Source organism: Macaca thibetana, chromosome 6, assembly GCF_024542745.1.
Source record: "Macaca thibetana thibetana isolate TM-01 chromosome 6, ASM2454274v1, whole genome shotgun sequence".
Taxonomy (NCBI): domain Eukaryota; kingdom Metazoa; phylum Chordata; class Mammalia; order Primates; family Cercopithecidae; genus Macaca; species Macaca thibetana.
In genome coordinates, this window is record NC_065583.1 from 4124970 (window position 1) to 4149339 (window position 24370).

Consider the following 24370-nt stretch of genomic DNA (forward strand, 5'->3'; position numbering starts at 1 on the left):
CGGTGCGGACAAGAGCCTGCCTGGCATGGCTTCAAGAGATAACTGAAGGAAAGCAAGTGGAGACGCGATAAACAGACAACTCCCTGGAGGAATTTGACTCTCAAGAGCAGAATTAAAGGCTAGTAGTTGGAGAGGGATGTGGGGTCAAGAGAAGGTCTTTAACGATGAGAACCCTCACAGCGTTTTATGCAGAAGAGGGCGGGTGTGATGACTGTGGATGGAGAGGGGAGAACTGCAGCAACCATGTCCTAGGAGGAGCTGACCGGCCGGGACCACCAAGCGAGTGGAGGGTGGACGCCCCTTCCCTCACCCCGACACCCGCATGCTCTCAGTGTCCGCGCCGCGGGCCCTAGTGCCCAGGCTGAACGCGGGGCCGGGACTCTGAGGACGCCTCCCACGGGGCGCAGTCCGCTCTGGCCAAGGTGGAGCGGGACGCGGCGCTTCCGACGGTGTGCGGGTCGGGTCGGGGTTGTAGGGATGGGAGCGAGGGCAAGGCCCGAAGACCAGGGACCCCCGGCGTCCGCTCCTGCCCTGTGTTCCTGCGTTCGGTAGAGCGTTGCGCAAATCAAGCTTTAAACGCCCCTGTCCCCCTCAACTTCCCCACCTTATCTCCTCCCAGGCCCTCTGATTTAGAAATCCTGCAGCCCCCGATGGTCGCACCTACGATACCGACCCTCGCAGCAGCCCTGCGAGGCGAGTATGATCGTCCCATTTTTCGGAGTAGCAAACTAAGGTTCAGAGACGACTAGGGCCCAGGTCGGTCTGGTTTGCAGGTCCGCTTTCCCCTCCCTCCGCCAGCGGGCGGTGCGAGGGACTGGGCGAGGCAGCTCCTCCCTAATGAGGCGACCCGCGGCCCCGGCCCCGCCCCGACTCCGCCCCACTGCAGGGCCCGGGTCGGGGAGGCCTCTCAGCTCGCAGCCCGACGGGACGTGGTGATTGGGCGGGACGGAAGAGCTGGGTGGCGCTTTCCACCAACGGAGATCGTCTAGTGGGCGTGGTCACGACGAGGGCGTGGCCTTGTGCCCCGCCCCCTTCCGCGCGCTCAAAGTGGAGGGTGACTGCGGGGGCGGGGTCAGAACACTGGCGGCCGATCCCAACGCGGCTCCGTGGAGCCCGACGCCGAGCAGCGCACTGGCGGGGCCGAGCAGGTATCGACGACCGCGCGGGGCGTCTTGGGCTGGACCAGGCGGGCGCCTGGGGCCTGCTGAGGACCACAAAGGGCACTGGGGGTCGCGGTCCAGGCTGTGCTTCCTCCCGCGGGCCCTTGCCCCTGCCTCCGCCCCCGCCCCCGCCTTCCTGCCGCGAAGCCGGCTGCGGCGGGGCCGATTGGCGCCTGCGCTGCTTCCTGCGGCCGGGGCCAGTCTAATGCATGGGGCCCGGACGGGGGACTAGGGGGAAACTGAGTCACGTCGGTGTGGGAGCAGTTCTGTGTGGGAGGCACCATCCCCATTGGGCTCCGGGAAGGATCCCCCTCCAAGCTATGCTTTAGGGTCCCAGCCCCCACCTGTCTCCACAGGGGCCGCACCCCACTCCCGCCTTCCCCTTCTTCAGCACCCAGGGGTCCCGCCCTGGTTCCCAGCAGCCTCGACTGGTCCCGGAATGGCTGGGAGGATCCGCTGCAGCCGCCTCCCTCCCCTCCCCCTCGTGTCCCAAGCCCCCGTGTGCTCCCTGCGCTGGCTCTCCGCACAGTGTCAGCTTACACGCCTTATATAGTCCGAGCAGGCTCCAGCCGCGGCCTGCCTGCCGGGACCTGGGGGCGGGGGAGAGGAGAGCCGGCCCCTGACTCACCCGGCCGCCCGAGGCTCCAGGCTGGCTTGCGGGGAGGCCGCGCCAGTCTAGTCCCTCGGCCCACCCCTGGTTGAAAAGAACCTCCACTCTGGATTCAGGCACCCCTCACAGTTCCAGTCCCAAGGGGAGGGAGGCTGTTCCTGTCTTTCCAAAGTGAGGTCCGCCAGCAGCCCAGCCCAGCCTGACAAAATACCTGCCTACTATGGCTTGCGTGTGCTCAGGGGCTGCCCGTGCCTGCCTGGCCCCTGTCCAAGCCTGGTATCTTGAGTTGGGCCGGCCGGCCTGCCTGCTTGCCTGCCTGCCCACCATGCTGGCCACTCACCTCTTCTCTCCTCTCCTCTCAGGAGCCGGCATCATGGATTCCTTCAAGGTAGTGCTGGAGGGGCCAGCACCTTGGGGCTTCCGGCTGCAAGGGGGCAAGGACTTCAATGTGCCCCTCTCCATTTCCCGGGTGAGCCTAGGTTTGGGGAGGGGGCTCCCCCAGTGGTCTTTGGGTGCTCAGGTCTCCAGAGGGTGATGGGGGAGTCCTAACAGGAGCTGGTCAGGGGCCAGCAGGCCAGGAGATGTCCAGGTCCGAGATGTAGTGGTACCTGCCCGCTGCAATGACTCCCAATGAGGTGGATACTGGGAGGGAGCACCCAGGCTTCCCCAGTCCTGCACTGTACCGGATGCTGTTCTCCCAAGCTCCTGTGGCCACTTCTGAGGGCGAGAGGGAGGATCATTGTGCAGGATGGGAGCCTGACATTTCCAGGAGGTATCTAAACTTGAGGTGGCAATGCTTGGAGCCAGGCCCCAGGCAGGGCACTGTGACTGTAGGATTTCACTTCAGACACACTTCTGCCCAGGGAATAGCAGTCCTCATCCTGTTTTTCCAGATGAGAGAAGAACTCATGAAGAGGTGGAGGGGCTCGCTCATCGAGTCCATGTTGAAGCAGGGATTGGAATTGAAGCGCGGGATGGTGTGCATTTGTTGTGGGTAGAAGGGGTCTCTCCCCAGCCTATGTAAGGACCTGCATCCACCATTCCCATTCAGGATGTGGTGGCCTTTGACCCCAAGCAGAAGTGCAGGACAGGGCTCCTCTCTAGGGGCTTAACTTCAGCTTCCAAGAGCCTGCCCTGGTGGGGGTGGAGCTGGAGGCTGGCTCCTCCCTGTAGCAGGGGGATTGCCTTATAAGCCCAAGAATGCGGCCCCACGCTGGGATGGCCAACAGTGGCTGCAGTCTGCAAAGCTGAAAAGGGCTGGCCTAGGCCTGGCCCCCTGAACCCCACTGCTGGGCCCCTCAGCTGGTCATCAGGCTGCAGCTCCAGCTGTATGGTCCAGTTGTGAGACACAACAAATTGCCTGCCCAGAGTGGGTGAGGCCAACCTGTGGGCTGGCATCTCTGACTGGCCTGGGGGTCAGCAGGGGGTGGGGACTTCCTGCCCCTATATCCGCCTGCCCAGAGAGGCCCACCCAGGCGATGGGTGGGCAGGCAGCTGTTGTCAGGAAGCCCAGGGCAAGCCCAGCCTGGAAGGGCCCAGAGGGTTGTGGCCTGAGGAGGGCGTCAAGGTGGAGTCTGTCTGTAGGAGTTGGGCATGGGGGTTAGGGTAGGCTCTTCCCAGGGGTCCTTCCACGGTGTTCTCCGGGAACCTGCCCCGCCAGCAGGGTAGTGAGGGCAGTGGTCGCCCTACCACACACATCCTCCTACACAGTCCTCACACAGCTCTGAAAACCCACCCCGCGTCCTGCCCCTTGGGAAAGTGCTGGCCCAATGCGTCTGGGGACCCTGAACCTCAGTTTCTTCCCTGATGGAGATGACTTTCAGATATGGCCTGTTGGGGGCACTCCAAGCTCCAGCTCCCTGGTCAGCATCCCCGGCATGTGGGTGGGGCCACTAGCTGATCCCAGCCCTGGAGTTGGACCTGGGCCCACATGGGTGGGTGAGGTGGGCTTTTCTGAGTTAGGCCAGCCCCCTCCCCCTCCCCTGACCCCAGGATGGAGGGAGATGGGAGGGGTGAGGGCTGGCCGTGGGCCCAGGCCTGGGAGATGAGGTAACGTCTGGGACTGGGGGGTTGGGCTGCTCAGGCTGACTCACCCCCACCTCATGCAGGGTCCAGCCCCCTGGCTTTTTCCCTCCTTGGTTCCTCTGGCCTTACCCTGCTCCTGGCCTGAGCCCCTCCCTGCCTCTCTCCAGCCACCCACCCAGCGCTGTCTCCTGCTCTCCTGCCGCCCTCTCCATGCTCTGAACACTCCTCATCCTCTGTGCTTTCTGCCCTCCTCAGTCTGGGAAGGGAAGCCGTCCCCGCCCCCTACCCCCTCTCCAGGAGCCAGCTAGCTGCTCCTGTGCACCCCAAGACCTCCATCTCGGGCTCAGCCCACACCTCCCAGGAGCCAGCCCTGTGGGCAGGGAGTGGCTGGGCCAGGTTTCCCTTCTACTGACTCACCATGACCTTGAGTAAGTCACTTCCCCTCTGGGGTGTCACTTCCCCACATACCGTATAAGGGGTTGATTTAGTTGAATTGAACTAAAGGTGAGGGAGGGGCTCAAGGTGTCTCCAGGTGGGCTGGCCCCTCGGTTGGGCCCCCATGCTCAGCAGAGGTGGCCCACAGTGCCTTAGGGTCAGGGACACTTCCTGGCCTTGCCTCTTACTAGCTGGGTGACTTGAGGCAAGTTGTTTAACCTCTCTGTGTGTATTTTCTTTTTTTCTTTTTTCTTTTTCTGACGAAGTCTTGCTCCGTCGACCAGGCTGGAGTGCCGTGGCGCCATCTCGGCTCACTGCAAGCTCTGCCTCCCGGATTCACGCCATTCTCCTGCCTCAGCCTCCCGAGCAGCTGGGACTACAGGCGCCGCCACCACACCCGGCTGATTTTTTGTATTTTTAGTAGAGACGGGGTTTCACCGTATTAGCCAGGATGGTCTTGATCTCCTGACCTGGTGATCCACCCACCTCAGCCTCCCAAAGTGCTGGGATTACAGGCGTGAGCCACCATGCCCGGCCTCTGTGTACATTTTCAAGTGCAAAATGGGTAAAATCTCTGATTACTCCACAGGGTTGTTGGAAGATTCAGTGTCAATATGTAGCATACTTGGTGCTCAATAAACGGAAGCAACTGTTCTTATTTAGCGAGTGAGGAAGGGGCCACTGAGCTCTCTTAGCCTTCTGACCTCCCATGCAAGCAAGAAATCATGTTGAGCCCAGCTCGCCTTTCTTTTCCTGGTGCGTCAGGCTCTGTGTCTGGCTGCCCTGCCCTCTGACATCTCTCTGAAACCTCTTGCCTCCCTTTTCCCTGTCTCAGCTCAGTCTGTGCACTGGCCCACCTGAGGAGCCTCCTGGGGCCTCTGGCAGCCTGGACCCCCCAGATCCCCCCCACCCAGTGAAATTGTCTTCCAGCACTGCCTCACAAAAGCCTACTTACTGCAGTACCAGGCCTCTTGCCAGATGGCTGGGTGGCCCCTTGGGCTCAGACCCAGTCAAGCTGCCCCGCCTGTGTTGCTGGGGCTGGCCTCGAGGCCTGGAAGGGGATTATCAGGGTCACCCCTCTCAGGGCCTGGGAGATACCCCATCCCAGACATTAAAACTGCCAGTGGCTCCTCTACCCTCAAAGCCAAGTCCTAGTTCCTTCTGGCATTCAAAGCCATCATAAGTAAACTCACCCGCTAGGCAGCACACCCCATTCTCCTTTACCGAGGCTCACAGCGTCCTTGAAGTCATTCCTGATGGTCTCAGCTCATCCTGGTGGCAGCCGTTTCTCCCAGCCTACTGTCTCCTCTCATTGCCACAGGAACCAGGGACTCCCAGCTCAATAGCCTGAAGGATTGGGGTTGGAGAAAGTTGGCAGTTGAGGGCTTGGGCGTGACACCCATGTATGGCCTGTGAAGCCCCGGCTGTCACCTTAGGCCCCATTCAGGCAGTGTTCACAGGGAACCGGAAGATAACAGGGCCTGTTCTGGCGCTCAGAGGGTCCTAGGAGACCGCTGCAGATGGCCCCTCACAGGGTGCTGGGGGGTAAGAGGTCCGTAAGAGCCCCAGGTGGTTTCAGGGAGGAAGCTGCCCCCTGCATGGGTCAGACGGCATGTCTGGTAGGTGGAGCGGCCTGGGCAGGAAGCCAGCAGGAGCCTCAAAAGGCAATGGTCCTCCTGAAAAACTTGGGCTTTAGCCTGAGCCTGGCTGCTTGTGGACATCATAGCAATTTCTGGACTGTGGGGGAGGGTCGTGGTGGTGAATAAATAAGCAGTGTGACTGGGGAAATTGTGAAGCTTGGGTGAGTGCCACCACCTGGCTTGCTTTAGTGTCCAGCAGCTGCCTAGAACTCTGTTGAATAAGAGCTCTCTGGGTTCTGGAAGTGGGGCAGCTTTGGGTGGGGCAGGGTTACCACCATCAACCTGGCTTGGGTCTGCAGGAGCCAGGGCCTCAGTCACTTTGCTTCTCTCTCCATAGCTCACTCCTGGAGGCAAAGCGGCGCAGGCCGGAGTGGCCGTCGGTGACTGGGTGCTGAGCATCGATGGCGAGAACGCAGGGAGCCTCACACACATCGAAGCTCAGAATAAGATCCGGGCCTGCGGGGAGCGCCTCAGCCTGGGCCTCAGCAGGTATGCGGGTGGGCATGCATGGGTGCAGGTGGGCGTGCATGGGTGCGTGGGCGCTGGCGGAGGGGATCCCCGCGGGCCCAGCCCGCTGTCATGCTTTCCTTCTTCTCCAGGGCCCAGCCAGTTCAGAGCAAACCACAGAAGGTAGGAGGCAGGCCGAGACATCTGGGCGCGGGCGGTGTGGGCTTGGACGGCCGGGCCTGCTCGCCCTCCTGGCACATTCTCGGTACCCCAATCCCTGGCCGGAAGTGGAGGGCGGAAACGAGCTAAGGCGGGTCTAGGGCCCTGGAGTTGAGCCAGGGGCTGCCGCACGGTCCTGGCACCACGCATGTCCGCCTGTCTGTCCGCCTGCCTGCCTCCCGCCATCGGCGCTGCGTGCTCGCCCGCACTGGGTCAGCCCTCGGTCCTGCGTGGACTGAGATCAGCACTCCCAAATGGGCCCCTTGAAACCTGTTGTCCTCTCCCCTTAGCCTCCAGACAGATGTGGGGGGTGGGGGTGGGGGGCTGGAGCTGCGGCTGTCCTCTCGCGCAGGCGCCCCACTCCCACCCAGGTCACCACCCTACCCCGCCCGCCCGCCCTGCCCGGCTCTGTCTCTGCCCAGGCCTCCGTCCCCGCCGCGGACCCCCCGCGGTACACCTTTGCACCCAGCGTCTCCCTCAACAAGACGGCCCGGCCCTTCGGGGCGCCCCCGCCCGCTGACAGCGCCCTGCAGCAGAATGGGTACGTCGGCCCCTGCCCGCCCACGCCCACGCTATCAGGCCCCCTGTGGCCCCACGCCCGCTGCCCGCTGCTGCTCAGTCTGTGCTGCGCCCCAGCCTGGCGGAACCGTGCGGCAGCGACCCCTGGCGGCCGGGGTGGGGCTGCAGGCACAGGGCCCCTCCCGAGGCTGTGGCGCCTTGCAGGGCACCGCCCTGGGGAGGGGTCTCTGAATGAGGCCTCGCCCTTCGCTGGCGGCTGGGGGTTGGGTTGTGGTGTCGGGCCAGCTGAGCCCCAGACACTCAGTGCCGCCTTGTCCCCGGCTGTTCTGACCCCTCCCCATCTTTCTTCCTCTCCTGTGTCTGTCCCTTTGTCCCTTTATCTGTCTATCTGTCTTATTTCCTTCACAGGTGCAGACCCCTGACAAGTCAGTGAGCCCCCTCTGCCTGTCCCTCTCTTCTTCCTTTTGGCACTCTGGGCGGCGGCCCCTCCCCACCCTGGCTGCCCTCCTCTCCACTTCGCCCTCCGGTCCTCTCACCCACCCGCCCAGCAGGGCTCCTAGCCTCACCCTTACCCACTCCCTCCCATCACTGTAACCCAAACCCACATACACCAAATCCTGGGAGGGGCTGCCCCCACTGCCCACCCCTAGTGTGGGGTTCTGAGCCACACCCTCCCCACAGACAGCCGCTCGGACCGCTGGTCCCAGACGCCAGCAAGCAGCGGCTGATGGAGAACACAGAGGACTGGCGGCCACGGCCAGGGACAGGCCAGTCGCGTTCCTTTCGCATCCTTGCCCACCTCACAGGCACCGAGTTCAGTAAGTGCCAGCCCAGGGCAGGGGGTAATCTCCTGGCCCCCAGCCCAGGCGTGAGCCCTGACCCTCTGTCTCTCTTGGTCAATGCCTGCCTCTGCTCTCTCAGTGCAAGACCCGGATGAGGAGCACCTGAAAAAATCAAGGTACAGGGATGGGCATGAGTCCCTCTCCCACCTCCTGCCTCTTCCATTCCAGCTACTGCCCTATGTCTACTCCTGAGGCTCCCAGCTGGGGCTCTCCATTCTCCTTCCTTTCTTCCCTCCCTCCTTCCTTCCTTCCTTCCTTCCTTCTTTCCCTCCCTCCTTCCTTCCCTCCTCCCTCCCTGCCTCCCTTCCATCTCTCCTTCCTTCCACTTCTTCCTCCCTCTCTCTCTGCCCCTCAGGGAAAAGTATGTCCTGGAGCTGCAGAGCCCACGCTACACCCGCCTCCGGGACTGGCACCACCAGCGCTCTGCCCACGTGCTCAACGTGCAGTCGTAGCCCGGCCCTCTCCAGCCGGCTGCCCTCTCTGCCTCCTTCTTTCTGTTCCTCCTGCCCAGGGCACCCCCTTAGTGCCTCCAGCTTCTGCCTACCTCACCCCCCACTTTCCTGCCCCTGGCCTGAGCCTCCTGCTGGCCTGGCCCTGGCCGCACAACTGGGTTCATCTGACACTGCCTTACCTCTTTGCCCTATGGTACTGCTGTCTGCCAGGTCTGTGCTGCCTTGGGCCTGGAAATAAACATTCTCAGCCCTGCTTGCTCTGCCTCTGTTTTCTATCTTTGTGCACCTGGTTTGCATTTGGGGTGTGGGGGTGTTTCGTGGTTTGGACTCAGTTTGGGCCCTGCCGTCCTCGTTTTCAGTGGGAGGGGGGTACCTGGCAAAGGGGCCCTGCCCTGCCATCACAGATGGCTTCCTGGCATGAGGGGAGCCCCAAGAGCTGCCTCAGAAGCGGGAGCCTTGCTCCATCTCCCAGCTATAGACAACATACCAGCTACCTGGACGTTGCTATGAGAAGCTGCCCTTCCCATCCCTACCCCAGTGGGACCTGGAGTCCAGCTCAGCAGTTTCCATGCCCCCAGGCATCTCCTGTGGGGCCAGCAGGACACAGGTTGGGGGGTGGGGCCATGCCAGGAAGCTCAGCCATGCAGGGCCTTGAATGGCAGATCTTGCAGCCAGGTGCCCAGGACAGAAGCCCCAGCCCCAGCCTCATCTACACCCCAGGAGCCCTGGCCTGGTGAGAGGGAGTGGGCTCGGGCCTGGGCAAGGGTGGGCAGCCTCCAGGGCATGGGGGTGGCGGGCTTCTCTCAGCTGCCTGGGGCTCCACCCCCTGTCCTTTGGGGTCCGTGGGCACCCCTTTAGAGCCACTTTCCCCGGCCCCGGCAGGCCCTACCACCCCCAGCCCCACCAGCCGCCCGCCCTGGGCTGTGGACCCTGCGTTTGCCGAGCGCTATGCCCCGGACAAAACGAGCACAGTGCTGACCCGGCACAGCCAGCCGGCCACGCCCACGCCGCTGCAGAACCGCACCTCCATCGTGCAGGCAGCTGCCGGAGGGGTACCAGGAGGGGGCAGCAACAACGGCAAGACTCCTGTGTGTCACCAGTGCCACAAGGTCATCCGGTGGGTGTCCTGTTCCCGTCCAACCCTGGCTTTCCCATTCTGCAGCCCAACCCCACCTGTCTGCCCACCCATCTTGCCTCAGCTGCGACTGGGGGGAATAAGGATTCAGTTCCCAGCTGGAGTAGGAGTCGGGACCTGAGCTGGGTCCTCAGATTCTTAATCCCACGCTACCTACCCCAGCCTACCCACAACACTTGCTAGCAGCATCTGCCCTGCCGAAACGGCCAAAGGGCCAACCATAGGCTGAAGCTGCACCCCTACCTTTGCTGCTCTCTGGGCCAAGAGGGGCCTGCCCCTTCCCAGTGCCTCTGCCCCCACCTCCTGCTCTCTGTCTCTCTCTGCTCTCAGAGCATACAGGCCTAGAGCCCCTCCCTCTGTGCACTGCCCCGTGGGGCCAAGCAGCATCACACACCCCCCAGCATCAGCAAGCTGGATTCTAGAGCCTTCCTAGTCCTCAGCCCTGGCCTGCTCCTGACTCTGTCGCCCTTTTTTTCTTTTCCTTCTTTTTGAGATGGAGTCTCACTCTGTCGCCCAGGTTGGCATGCAGTGGCACGATCTCGGCTCACTGCAACCTCTGCCTCCCGGGTTCAAGAGATTCTCCTGCCTCAGCCTCCTAAGTAGCTGGGATTACAGACGCAGGCCGCCACGCCTGGCTAATTTTGTATTTTCAGTAGAGACGGGGTTTCACCATGTTGGCCAGACTGGTCTCGAACTCCTGACCTCAGGTGATCTCAGGCCTGCCTCAGCCTCCCAAAGTGCTGGGATTACAGGTGTGAGCCACCGTGCCCAACCAACTCTATCAGCTCTTGCCAGGTAGATCAGGCAGGCCAGCAGGATAGGATGGCCCCAGGGTTTGCCCAGGGGCTCCTCAGCTTTCATGAGGCTCCAGTCGTCAGCCCTTCCTCCCGGGGTCCTCCCTGCTCTAAAACTGCCTCTCCTGTCACCAGCAGTTCAGTGTGACGGGCTGGCTCTGCAAGCTTCATGGCTGTCATGGTCACTTCCCAAGCCTGTCTTCTACCCTATGTGGAAAATGGGGAGAATGAACTCCTCCCTCCCGAGGCTTCCCGGTGGGTGGTCAGTCAGCCTGAAGGGGACCAAGACCTCCACCTCCTCTGCATGCGCTCCCTCTCACTGTCCTCGCCTCCCGGCAGGGGCCGCTACCTGGTGGCGCTGGGCCACGCGTACCACCCCGAGGAGTTTGTTTGTAGCCAGTGTGGGAAGGTCCTAGAAGAGGGCGGCTTCTTTGAGGAGAAGGGCGCCATCTTCTGCCCGCCATGCTATGACGTGCGCTACGCACCCAGCTGTGCCAAATGCAAGAAGAAGATTACAGGCGTGAGTAGGGCTGGCTGGTGGGGAGGCGGGCCCAAGCCTGTCAGTGGGAAGGAGGGCTGCTGGGCAACCCTCAGACTGGGGGTCTCCCAGAGTGAGCCCTCCGGGTCCTTACCAGCCTATATAGGCTGCTGTACTGGCCTCACCCTGCATTAGTCAGGATGCTCTTAACAAATGACCATGTTCCTGCTCAGAAGCCGCCGAAGGCTGCAAAGAGCATGAGGACCAAGCCAGGAGAAGCTCTGGGCCCTCATGACTCCCACTTTGGGCTCTCCCTGCCCTAGTGAAACGGTAGAAGGGCCAGCTTTACATGCTGAAGCTGCTCTGTCTCATGCTTCCTCCTTATTTCTGGATCCAGAGCCAGGGCTGCCAGGGGTAGCCAGAGAGCTCTGTGATAGTGATGTTCATATCAGTGAGGTTTTACCTTGACCACAAGCAGTGGGAAACTCAAAATAATGGTAGATTATTCTTCGCCTAAAAACATCTAGGGGTGGGTGGTCTGGGACTGGTCTGGTGGACCCAGGCTCCGCCTTGTTGCTTGACTGTTCACAGCACCTGCTTACTTACCACTCATAGAGAAAGATACTTCAGCCTCTGCCAAAATCCCCACCTCCCAGCCAGCAGGAAGTTGGAAGGGGAAGAAAGGGGACAGAGCTCCACGGAGTCCATCCTTAGAGGATGCTGCCACCTGACCCTTTGCTTCCGTCCCATTGGTCAGAACTCAGTCACATGACCACACCCAGTGGCAAGGGAGGCTGGGAAATACGGTCTTTATTTTAGTTACCCATGTGTCCAGCAAAATTGGGGGTTCCATCAGTAGGCAAGAAGGGGAGAATGGCTGGGTGCGGTGGCTCACGCCAGTCATCCCAGCACTTTGGGAGGCCGAGGTGGGTGGATCACGAGGTCAGGAGATCGAGACCATCCTGGCTAACACGGTGAAACCCCGTCTCTACTAAAAATACAAAAAATTAGCCAGGCGTGCTGGCGGGCGCCTGTAGTCCCAGCTACTCAGGAGGCTGAGGCAGGAGAATGGCATGAACCCGGGAGGCGGAGCTTGCAGTGAGCCAAGATTGCACCACTGCACTCCAGCCTGGGCGACAGAGCGAGACTCTGAAAAGAAAAAAAAAGAAAGAGAAATCTGCCTCCCAGCCTTGGGCTCCCGCCCTACCAGCCCACACCCCTGGTAGAGCCCTGTCTATGCCCAAGTTCCTTCACTGTGACCTTGTCTGCTCCTATACAACAAGCAACACCAGACAGTGAGAAGAGCCAGCCAGACACGGGCACAAAATCTGTTTCTGTGATCTATTGGCTGTGTGAGCAGGGGATATAGTTGCTTTCTCCGGGCCTCACTAAAGAGAAGGGTGGCACTGTGCTAGGGCCAGCACAGTTGCAAGGTAGATGTAAGATGGGGTACAGGTGTTGTGGAGGGCAGAAATGCGCCATCTGAAAGCTACGTGTCACCCACACGTAACGTCTTGTTTGGCCTCCACTGTTTCATTTTAAAATCAGTAGCCAACAATTTAAAATCAGAAGATTTGCCTGATGCAGTAGCTCATGCCTGTAATCCCAGCACTTTGGGATGCCAAGGTGGGAGGATTGCTTGAGCCCAGGAGTTCAAGACCAGTATGGACCCCTGTTTCTACAAAAAAAAAAAATTAGAAAATTAGCCAAGTGTGGTGGTGTGCACCTGTGGTCCCAGCTACTTGGGAGGCAGAGTGAAAGTGAAATCTCCTGCTTTTTATTTCTTTATGTATAACGATAGGGTCTTGCTCTGTTGCCCAGGCTGTAGTACAGTGGCATGATCACTGCTCACTGCAGCCTTGATCTCCTGGGCTCAGAGGATCCTCCCACCTCAACCTCCCAAATAGCTAGGACTAGAGATGCCCACCAGCATGCTCAGCAGATTTTTAAATATTTTTATAGAGATGAGGTTTTGCTATGTTGCCCAGGCTGGTCTTGAACTCCTGGCCTCAAGCAATCCTCCTACCCTGACCTCCCAAAGCACTGGGATTACAGACGTGAACCACTGTGCCCAGCAGATTTCACTTGAGCACCTAGATTTCAGCCTGAGCCAGGCAGGCATTCCTGAATGAACCAGTAGCACCGTTGCCAGAAGAAGAGGTGCTCCTCCGTATGACACAGTCCCCACTTGACCCTTGCAGGGATTGGATCTGGGATCCCTGGATTTAAACTCAGGGCTATCCTCATAACAGCCTCACAAGGCTGGGATTAGCTTCCCAGTTCACAAGGGAAGAAACCAAGACTTGAGAAGGTCAAGGTCTGGCCAAACCCACAGATCTCTGACCCTCATGCCGCCTTGAGGCCCCATGCTGCCCTCTGCCTGCTCCAGAGGTGAATACTGCTGGCCCTGGCTGGCCCCGAGGCTCCTAGCGAACAGCCCAGCCCAGGAAGAGCTCAGCACCTTGTGCCTCTGGCCCTTCCCACCTCCTGCGGAGCCTAGTCAATTCACCCACAAAGGGCCAGGCACTGTGGGGCTAGATCAGCTAACAAAACAGTTGATGCTTCATGCCCTTCTGGGCCTTACGTTTTGGCTGGAAGAAGAGGGGAGAGGCAGACAGTAAGCAATAAGCGCAATAAGTAGATTGCCTGGAAGTAATGTTAGATCACATTATGGAAAACAGGAAAGAGTAGAGCAAGAAGCGCTTGGGCGTGGTGTAGGGAAGGCAGCTGGCTGCTACTCGTGTGGTCAGGGTGGGACCTCGTGGAGAAGACTGCATTCGAGTGGAAACTTGAAGGGGGTGAGGGGTGAGCCTTGAAATATCCGGGGCAGAGCAGTCCAGGCAGAGGGGACAGCCAGTGTCAAGCCCAGGACAGGAGCGTGCCGGGTGTGCCAATTTCAGGCAAGAGGCCAGTGTGCGGAGGCAAGGTGAGAACGCAAAGGAGAGCAGTGGGGGAGACAGGTGGGAACGAGGTCAGACCTGCTGGCCTCCAGCGTCTGCATGGGGCTTGGTTCTTGCTGGGAGAAATGGGAAGCAGTAAGGGGTTTCATGCAGGGGGATACAGCCTGTCTCGGGTTGCAGGGGTTGCAGGGGCCTGCTGCGGCAGCTGGGATCAGAGGGAGGAGCTGTAGGCCAGTTGTGTGTGATCCCAGGGGCCAGATCGCTGTGGCTCACCTCGCATCAGGGAGGCTGTGAGCAACACGCAGAATCTGGATATGCCTTGGGGGTGGGCCCCACTGGATTTCCTGGGGGACCTGGTGTGGGGTGTGGGAGGAGGGTGTGTTTGGCTGCAGCAAATGGGAGAATGGAGTTGCCATCCGTGTTACGGGGATGCCTGTGGGAGGAGAGGTTTGGGGCGAGGGGATCAGGAACTGAGTACTGGACATGGCAGGTCTGAAGGCGCAGTGGACGCCCACTCAGAGACCTTGGAGTTGGAGATGGAGGCATGGGAGTCCTGAACGGTTAGATGTAGTGTTTACTATGAGAAGGAACAGGGCCCGCGGCCAGCTGCCCTGTGTTCCCGTGACCCAGGGGAGGGTGGGAGGGGCCTGAGCCTGCCGAGTGACTGGCACCTTCTTCCAGGAGATCATGCATGCCCTGAAGATGACCTGGCACGTGCACTGCTTCACCTGTGCCGCCTGCAAGACGCCCATCCGGAACAGGGCCTTCTACATGGAGGAGGGCGTGCCCTACTGCGAGCGAGGTACCTGCTGGCCAATGAGGGTGAGGAGGGATGGTGCATGGGGCAGGCATGAATCCAGGTCCCCTTCCTCTCTGCTCCCATCCTCAGACTATGAGAAGATGTTTGGCACGAAATGCCATGGCTGTGACTTCAAGATCGACGCTGGGGACCGCTTCCTGGAGGCGCTGGGCTTCAGCTGGCATGACACCTGCTTCGTCTGTGCGGTGAGAGCCCCGAGCCTTGGCCTCAGCCCCAAGTCCACCAGCCCTCTGTTCATTGCCTGGGGGATGCAGGAGAAGCTGGGAAGGGGCCTCTACTGCTGCCCCCAACCCCATGTGACTGGGCCTTTGCTGTCCTTAGATATGTCAGATCAACCTGGAAGGAAAGACCTTCTACTCCAAGAAGGACAGGCCCCTCTGCAAGAGCCATGCCTTCTCCCACGTGTGAGCCCCTCCTGCCCACAGCTGCCACGGCGGCCCCAGAGCCATGGCCCGGCATTTCTGGGTAGGGCTGGCAATGGTTGCCTTAACCCGGCTCCTGGCCCGAGCCTGGGGTTCCCCGGCCCTGCCCCACCCGCCTTATCCTCCCACCCCACTCCCTCCACCACCACAGCACACCGGTGCTGGCCACACCGGCCCCCTTTCACCTCCAGTGCCACAATAAACCTGTACCCAGCTGTGTCTTGTGTGCCGTTCCCCTGTGCACCCGGAGGGGTAGAACTTGAGTCACGTGGCAGGGTGGAGAGTAAGAGGGATTTCTTGGGCTGACCATCTTGGTGGCCCTCGTGATGCGGACGTGGCAGGCTCATGGTTAGTGGAGGAGGTATAGGCGGGACCCCATGTGCCAGGCCTGGTGCCCACAGACATGAGGGACGCCACTGGTCTGGCCTGGCTTGGAGGTTAGAGAAGGGTAGTTAGGATGGGCGTGGTGGATCATGCCTGTAATTCCGGCACTTTGGGAGGCCAAGGCGGGCAGATCACTTGAGGTCAGGAGTTTGAGACCACTCCGGCTGACATGGAGAAACAACGTCTCTGGTAAAAATACAAAATTAGCTGAATGTGGTGGGGCGTGCCTGTAATCCCAGCTACTCAGGAGGCTAAGGTGGGAAAATTGCTTGAACCCGGGAGGTGGAGAGTGCAGTGAGCTGAGATCATACCGCTGCGCTCGAGCCTGGGTGGCGGAGTGAGACCCGGCCTCAAAAAAAAAAAAAAAACACACAGAAAGGTAGTCGTAGTTGGGGGTGGATCTGCAGAGATACGGGGTGGAAAACAGCAATGGCCACAGCAAAGCCCTGGAGGGGCCAACTGCCGTCCAAACAGAAGAAGATGGGACTGGAGAGGGTAGCCTTTAGGTCCTGGGAGGCCACAAGTGCCAGGCAGTAGAGCTGGGGCTGTCTCTTGAGGTCAGGGCAGGGCACGGCACAGCAGAGTTTGAAATAGATTTGTGTTGTTTTCTAGAAAGAGGCCCCAGGACACTGAGCGGGTACAGGAGGGAGGCTGGGAGGAAGAGTTGCAGCAGTGGCCTAGGGGCGGGGGCCAGGCAAGGGAGGGGCAGAGGGTAATATGGCAGAGATGGGACCTAGTGACAGGTCCAGGGGATGAGGGATGGGGAAGGACAGCAGCTTTGCCAGGCATCTAGCCTATACCAGACACGCTCACGCCTCCCGTGAACCTCCTAGCAACCTTGCACCATGTCTGTGATCACCTATTTCATTTTTTCTTTTTCATTTTCATTTTTTTGTTGTTGTCGTTTTTAAGAGACAGAATCTTCCTAGGTTGCCCAGGCTGGTTTCAAACTCCTGGGCTCGAGCAATTCCTCCTCAGCCCCAAAGTGCTGGCATTACAGGTGTGAGCCACCATGCCTGGCCCAATTATTTTCTACATGAGGCACAGAAAGGTTGGGAGACCTGACCAAGGTCACGCTGTCATTGAGCTATGAGCCAGACTAGAATCCAGGCCTGAAGCTGGGTGTGCTGTCCCGGGACTGGCTGGCACTGAGCACCATTTGCCAGCGAGCATCTCTCTGGGATGCCGACTTCTGCCTGGTACCTGGAGGGCTGTAGGCCTTGGTGGTGGCACCGTCACTCCGGGGCTTCCTGCCTCCCACTGATGCTCTCACCACCCTAGAGGGACTGTCATCTCTCCTGTCCCAAGCCTGGACTGGAAAGACTGAAGAGAAGCCTTAACTAGGCCAGGACAACTCAGTGTGCCATGGCTGCTCGTCCTTCAGGGGTCCCTGGCATGAGGACCTACAACACATCTGTAAGTCTTCTCAACAGGCCCTTGGCCCAGTCCCCTTTAAGAGACAAGAAGGGCTGGGCAGGGTGACTCACACCTCTAATCCCAGCACTTTGGAAGGCTGAGGCTGGAGAAGGGATCCAGCCTAGGAGTTCAGGACCACCCTGGGCAACATGGTGAGACATGTTTTGTTTTGTTTTCTTGAGATGGAGCCTTGCTCTGTCACCCAGGCTGGAGTGCAGTGGTGCAATCTTGGCTCACTGCAACCTCCGCCTCCAGGGTTCAAGCGATTCCCCTGCCTCAGCCTCCCAAGTAGCTGGGACTACAGGTGTGCACCACCACGCCCAGCTAATTTTTTTTGTATGTTAGTAGAGACAAGGTTTCACCATGTTAGCCAGGATGGTCTTGATCTCCTGACCTTGTGATCCGCCCGCCTCGGCCTCCCAAAGTGCTGGGATTACAGGTGTGAACCACTGCGCCCGGCCTGGCGAGACCCAGTTTATCTAAAAAATATTTAAAAATTAGAGGCCAGGGCCGGGCACAGTGGCTCATGCCTGTAATCCCAACACTTTGGGAGGTCAAGGCAGATGGATCGCCTGAGGTCAGGAGTTCCAGACCAGACTGGCCAACATGGTAAAGCCCCGTCTCTACTAAAAATACAAAAATTAGCCAGGCCTCAGCTACTCAGGAGGCTGAGGCAGGAGAATCGCTTAAACCCAGGAGGCTGAGGTTGCAGTGAGCTGAGACTGTGCCACTGCACTCCAGCCTGGGCAACAGAGTGAGACTGTCTCAAAAAAAACAAAACAAAAACAAATACACACACACACACACACACACACACACACACACACACACACATTAGAGGCCAGGCGTGGTAGCTCATGCCTGTAATCCCAGCACTTTGGGAGGCCAAGGTGGGCAGATCACCTGAGGTCCGTAGTTTGAGACCAGCCTGGCCAACACGGTGAAACCCTGTCTCTACTAAAAATACAAAAATTAGCCAGGTTGGCTGGGCGCGGTGGCTCAAGCCTGTAATCCCAGCACTTTGGGAGGCCGAGACGGGCGGATCACGAGGTCAGGAGATCGAGACCATCCTGGTTAATACGGTGAAACCTCGTCTCTACTAAAAAGTACAAAAAACTAGCCGGGCGAGGTGGCGGGCGCCTGTAGTCCCAGCTACTTGGGAGGCTGAGGCAGGAGAATGGTGTGAACCCGGGAGGTGCAGTGAGCTGAGATCTGGCCACTGCACTCCAGCCTGGGTGACAGAGCGAGACTCCGTCTCAAAAAATAAAAAAAAATAAAAAAAATAAAATTAGCCAGGTGTGGTGGTGCATGCCTGTAATCCCAGCCACTCAAAAGGCTGAGGCAGGAGAATCCCTGGAACCCAGGAGACAGGTTGCAGTGAGCCAAGACTGCGCCATTACACTCCAGCCTGGGCAACAGAGCAAGACTGTCTCAAAAAAAAAAAAAAATCAGCTTGGCCTAATGGTGCATTCTTGCGGTCCCAGCTACTTGGGAAGCTGAGGTGGGAGGATCACTTGAGCCCAGGAGGTTGAGGCAGCAGTAAGCCGCACTCCAGCCTGAGCAACAAAGCGAGACCCTGTCTCTAAAAAAAAAAAAAAGGGAGAGACGAGAAGGGTCTCTGCTGTGTTTTCTCTTGGAACCCTGGAGAATGAGTGCAAAGCTTCGTGTGTTATTTTCATGTCTTTTTATTTTCTGCCCGCCTCAGCCTCCCAAAGTGCTGGGATTACAGGCGTGAGCCACTGCGCCCGGCCTCGTCTTATTTTCATGTCTTGCCGGAGTGCCTGTATGTCAGTGCCTGGCGTATAGTGGATGCTCAGTAAGTGTTTGTTGAACGAGGTGCCTGTGGGACATTTAGGAGACACAGTCAGGAAACAGCTGAAGATTCAAGTCTGGATTCATGTCCGCTTCAATTCGGGAATGAATTTGAGACAGGCTCAGGGCAGTCAACATACATGCTGGTCACTGCAGCCTAGGGAGAGCCGGGAGCGGCGCCCACACAGGGAGCATCCAGAGTCAAGCAGGTGGGATGTGGTTTTCTTTCGACCTGGACGCCCTTCGCATGTTAACCACAGAGTGGCTTTCACTTCCACAAGGAAATGTGCTCTCTCCCAGTTCTCTTGAACTGTGAAGCCCTCAGTCCATCCTCGGTTCCCATGGATACAAGCAAGAAGGGCACAAGGATGGATGGTAACTGTAGCCGGGAGCCCGTCTGGGAACGCCAAGCAGCGTGGCCAGATCTGCCAGTTTATCGACAGCGTCCAGAGGTTCAGATTTGTGTGTGAGATCTGGTGTTTGAATATTGGCAACTACATTAGATTTTTTTTAATCCTATTAGAAAAGTAACAAATGTGGGCCAAATCCAGCATGAGGACGGCCAGGGCCCAGCACAGTGAGGAGGTGAGACGCCAGAACGCCAGCATCACAGCACCGGGCAGGGACAGCATGGCCAGGGCGGGAGGACGACGACCTCCAGGGAAGGTGCAGGGAAGCCCAGACAGGCAAGAGCGTGTCAAGAAGCTGCCAACAGTGTCAATCGGGCAGATAAGGCCGAGGAGTCCCTCGTGGCGTTTCACAACAAGGTGACATTTGCCAGATCAGTTTAGCCGAGCTGGGGCGGCTGCCAGGGTTAAAGAGGAACAAGGCGGGAGGGTGGGGAGGATGTGGAAGGAAAGAGTGCAGACAGCTCTTTTAAGAGACTTGGCTGTGGCGGGCCAAGAGGACTGTCAGGCTCAGCTGAGAGACCAGGGTGTGGGTGGCTGGAGGGGCCTGGGAGGCATCTGCTGGAGGATGGTGGTAGAAGATGGGAGAAGTTGGGAGGGGGCTATAAGGAGAGAGTGGGGTGGAGGGCAGGGGCAAATGTGGAACTGTGGAGCCAGAGCTAGCCTAGAGTGGGGCAGGAGCAGGTACCAGGCACCTCCTTGAACTAGCCACCCTCACTCTGTAGGTGTGATGCAATCACGTGTCATTTAATCATCATAACACCTTTGAGAACACATTATTAAAGGCATGTTTCAGATGAGGGTACTGAGGCTCAGAGAGGAACAGTGACTTGTACAGAGTCATCCAGGAATGGCCTGGCCTGCCGCTCCAAGGATCAAAGGCCAGAGTGTTCCCTGCTGACCCGCCAGCACTCCCCAGCTCCTGTCATGCGTCCCCCATCACCTGGGCTCCCATCCAGACTTTGCCACTCCATCAGCTGTGTGCCTCTGGGCAAGACACTGCCCCTCTTTGAGCCTTGGCTTTCCCATCTGTAAAGTAATAGCATCTGGGAGCAGTGGCTTACACCTGTAATCCCAGCACTTTGGAAGGCTGAGACGGGTGGATCACCTGAGGTCAGGAGTTCAAGACCAGCCTGGCCAACGTGGTGAAACCTCATCTCTACTAAAAATACAAAAATTAGCCAGGCGTGGTGGCAGGCACTTATAATCCCAGCTACTCAGGAGTCTGAGGCAGGAGAATTGCTTGAACCCAGGAGGCAGAGGTTGTGGTGAGCCGAGAATGCGCCACTGCACTCCAGCCTGGGTGACAACAGTGAGACTCCGTCTCAAAAAAATAATAATAATAGCAACCACAAGCTGCAAAGATCATAGTGTTCCAAAGCTGGGGTGCAAGGCTGTGCGGGTGGAGGCCATGGGGACTGGGAAGTGAATGTCCTCGTGCCAGGCAGGGAAGGCCATTAGCACCCTTGGAGGGGGCAGAGACCATGGCAGGGGGCTGAGTGGGCAACTGGAGAGGCAGCAGGCAAGGGAGGGGCTTTTCCCAGCTCAGAATGGCTTGAGCTCATTTGGATCAGCAGGGAGGGAGGCGGTGGAGGGCGAGGGACTGTTTTGCCAGAGTATGGAGGCAGGCACTCATGATTCTGCTACTGCCTCTCAGTGCGGGGCCCCACGTGGCCTTGGTACACACATAAGGTACACGCCATCCTCAGATTCTCCACGCGGCCCTGTTATAGGAAGGGAGCTGAGGCCCTGGGCTAAAGGGCTGGCCGCAGGTCAACCTTTGAACTTGAGTCTGCCTAAATCCAAAGCTGACCCTGAGAGTGGAAAAAGAACCCCTCCCAACTGAGGCCTTAAAGGAAGGAGGGGAGGGGACCAGGGTTCTGGGGGCCATGGTGGAACAAGAACAAGCTCACTGACTGACAGCCTGGGGGAACTCAGAAAACCAGCACCAGCCGCTTGGGAGATTGTGTAGGGGGAGCCACTTCCGAGCCAGTAAGGACCCCAGGACCAGCCTGGCCTCTCCTGCTGAGGTTTTGGGGGTACTGGAAGATCAACTCAGATTTCACCCATGTCTCTTGCCACTGACAAAATGACCACTACTTGGGTACCAGGCAGATTAGGTAGGTCTTTCGGCTGCAATTCAAGCTAGTTTAAGCAAAAATGGGAATAACTGAACTGAAAAAGTGAACGGTTTCAAATCTGGCTGGATCCAGGTACCCATGGCGGCGACCGGGACCCTCTCTCTTGCTGTCTGTCTCTCTGCTCTGCTGTTCTTGATACTGGCTTCATTCTCAGAAGGCCCTCCCTACTATTGGCAAGGATGGCCCCCAGCAGCTCCAGACCCATACCTGGCCAGCTCAGCAGCCCCAGTGGACACAGGGAGCCTTTCTTTTCTTTTCTCTCTCTTTTTTTTTTTTTCGAGGTGGTGCCTCACCCTGTGGCCCCAGCTGGAGTGCAGTGGTGCGATCTCAGCTCACTGCAACCTCCGCCTCCCGGATTCAAGCACTTCTCCTGCCTCAGCCTCCTGAGTAGCTGGGACTACAGGCGTGTGCCACCATACCCAGCTAATTTTTGTTTTGTTTTTTGTTTTGTTTTTTGTTTTTTTTTTTTTTTTTTTTTTTGAGACGGAGTCTCGCTTTGTCGCCCAGGCTGGAGTGCAGTGGCCGGATCTCAGCTCACTGCAAGCTCCGCCTCCCGGGTTTACGCCATTCTCCTGCCTCAGCCTCCCGAGTAGCTGGGACTACAGGCGCCCACCACCTCGCCCGGCTAGTTTTTTGTATTTTTAGCAGAGACGAGGTTTCACCATGTTGGCCAGGATGGTCTTGATCTCTTGACCTCGTGATCTGCTCGCCTCGGCCTCCCAAAGTGTTGTGATTATAAGCGTGAGCCACCGTGCTCAGCAAGGGAGGCTTTCTTTTTTGTTGTTGTTTTGTTTTTGAGACAGAGTCTCGCTCTGTCTCCCAGGCTGGAGTGCAGTAGTGCAATCCTGGCTCACTGCAAGCTCCGCCTCCCGGGTCACGCCATTCTCCTGCCTCAGCCTCCTGAGTAGCTGGGACTACAGGCGCCCGCCACCACACCCAGCCAATTTTGTTTTTGTATTTTTAATAGAGATGGGGTTTCACCGTGTTAGCCAGGATGGTCTCGAACTCCTGACCTCGTGATCCGCCCACCTCGGCCTCCCAAAGTGTTGAGATTACAGGCGTGTAAGAAAGGCCGCAAGGGTGCCTTTCTTAATGGCGCCAGCGAAAGTCCCAGGGACAATGCCCATTGGACTAACTTGGGTCATGTGTCTGTCTCTGAAGCAGTCACTGGGTCTGACCCTTCCTGGCTTGGATGACATACTCCGGTTTAGAGCTGAAAGTGGAAAATCTGCCAGAAAATGGGATGTGGAGCAGGCCTGGCAGGGATGGCCACGGCACTTCCTCCCCTCATGCCCAGGGCCCTGCCCCTGACTCCATTCCCAGACCTCAGAGCTGGAGCATCTGGAACTTCTGACCAGACTCCAGCCCACTTCACCCCTGCATGCAGAAATAGGGGTGCTACAAAGGGGAAGTGGGGAGGGTATGTGGGGTGCTGAAATGACCTGGGACAGACCTGGGTTCCCATTCAGACTTTGCCACTCACCAGCTGTGTGTCTCCAGGCAAGTCACTGACTCTCTCTGGGCCTCGGTTTTCCCGCCTGTAAAATAATAATAATAATAACAATCAACACATTGACAGCACCTACTATGTACTGTTCCCATTTTAATCACTTTCAAGATACTTTTTGAAAATCCTCAAACTGACCCTAGGAGGTAGGTACCATCACTATCATCCCCAGATCATTGTTGAAGATGAGTGATTCAAGATAGGTCAGGCAGCAAGCTCAAGGTCACACCATTAGCAATAGACTCCTCAGGAGCAGAGCTAATGTGAATGAGCGTGGCTGGCCCGGCGCCAGGGGCAGATACCTGGGAAGAGCCATGAGCTTTGTGATGATCAAGGCGCAATCTGAATGTGTGCTTGGTGGGATCTTGCAGAGGTTGGAAGAGGCCAGAGAAGACTCCACCAGCTCTTGCTGAAAAAGTCTTGCAGCCTCTCCTCAGCCCTAAAACCTTCCCTGAGAGGTGTGGGGGAGCACAGAACAGGAAGGTGGGGGTGGAGGGAGGAGGGCGGGGCTATGAGGAGGAAGGGAGGGGGTTCTCCTTTCTAAGCCTCCATCCAGGCCCATTTTATTCTCACAACAGGTTATCAAAAGGAAACTCAGAGAGGGGAAGTGTTTCAGCCAAGGTCACACAGCAAAGGCCCAGTTTCTGGATCTCAGTCCTCCCTTGTCTCGTCTTTTCCACCCTGGGGATCCAGAAGTCATTGGCCCAGCCTCCTGGTGTGTGTGTGGGGAGCTCATGCTCTGGGGGTGGGAGAGACCGACCTGTCAGCGACTTGAAGGGTGATCAGTTTGGGGGTGGCAGACACGAAGTCCTGGTGGGAGGAACCCACCAGCCGCCCACCCACCAAGGCTGAGTGTGTGGGCTTCAGGGGCAACGGCAGCTGAAAGGAGGCAGGTTCTCAGAGAACAGTGACCAGTGGCCACCCATGCCCCCAGTCAGGGCAACTGAGAACTATGGGTCCACTGAATTTGGCAAGTCAGGGGTCACTGGTGACCTTGGCCAGAGCAGTGCCAGGGAAAATGCAGGGAGAAGGAGACAGAGGACAGATGTCTGTCTGCATCCTATAGAAATGAGGGGATGAAGATAACATGGAAGGGTGATGGGTGCGGAGACCAGAGGAGTGGGCTCTAGGGCATGCCAGCAGGGAACACCCTTGCTTCCCTGAAAATAGGGAAAACTGAGTGCAGGGTGTATGGGAACTCTCTATACTATCTTTGTAACTTTTCTGTAAATCTAACACTGTTCTAAAATAGAAAGTTTATTTAAAAAATGTTGATGGCAAGAGGTGAGAGTGGGCGTGGCTGGAGAGTTTGTAGGTGGCTGGTGGGGAGGCAGGAATTTGAGGAAGGAAGAGCTTAGATGCATTTAGGGCTTCTGTTTTTTGGATGCAAAATTGAGTGTGCAGGAGGCTGGGGGGTGGGGGGACGGGCGGGGGGTTGGTTAGGAGCTGTGAGCTAGGACAAGTCAAAGGAAGTTGGAAGAGGCTGAGGCCACAGATGCTCATGGCCAGCCATCTGTCTGCCCCTCCCCGGCTCCCTCCTCCCCAGAATTCTGCTCTCATGCCTCAGGGTGGGGGATGACTGAAGCCCTGTCCCCCATGGCTCTCCCCACTTCCCTTTCCCACCTTGTGTCACCCACTCCCTTAGGGATCCCCACTACATGCCAACCATACCTACTGGCCAGTTGGTCCAGGGCACAGGGCCTGGGTCTCTCCCTGCCTGGGCCTCACTCTAGTAGGGGCCATGGAGAAACTGCCACGGCCAGTGGTCCCTAGACATAGTGGGCACTGACTTCCCAAGGCAGGGC

At 58.2% G+C, this 24370-nt stretch overlaps 2 protein-coding genes across 7 annotated transcripts in view; one reads left to right on the forward strand and one right to left on the reverse strand.

Moving 5' to 3' along the window:
* The window catches only part of TMED9 (transmembrane p24 trafficking protein 9), a 214054-nt gene that overhangs the window by 104591 nt on the left and 85093 nt on the right, over positions 1–24370 (reverse strand). The gene's annotated exons all lie outside the window — the stretch shown is intronic.
* On the forward strand, positions 1042–15117 carry PDLIM7 (PDZ and LIM domain 7). 6 transcript variants are annotated; one of them, XM_050793220.1, is made up of 14 exons: positions 1042–1148; positions 2133–2239; positions 6208–6359; positions 6470–6500; positions 6959–7077; positions 7464–7484; positions 7737–7873; positions 7977–8013; positions 9021–9082; positions 9232–9466; positions 10618–10798; positions 14338–14458; positions 14546–14661; positions 14798–15117. In XM_050793220.1, the coding sequence occupies exons 2-14, from the start codon at positions 2144–2146 to the stop codon at positions 14882–14884; spliced, it is 1395 nt and encodes a 464-aa protein (XP_050649177.1). In that variant the 5' UTR covers positions 1042–1148; positions 2133–2143; the 3' UTR covers positions 14885–15117. The 6 variants fall into 6 exon arrangements, with proteins under 6 accessions (XP_050649177.1, XP_050649178.1, XP_050649182.1 ...); XM_050793221.1 differs by lacking the exon at positions 7464–7484 and having other exon boundaries at positions 1059–1148; XM_050793222.1 differs by lacking the exon at positions 6959–7077 and having other exon boundaries at positions 1065–1148; positions 7464–7480.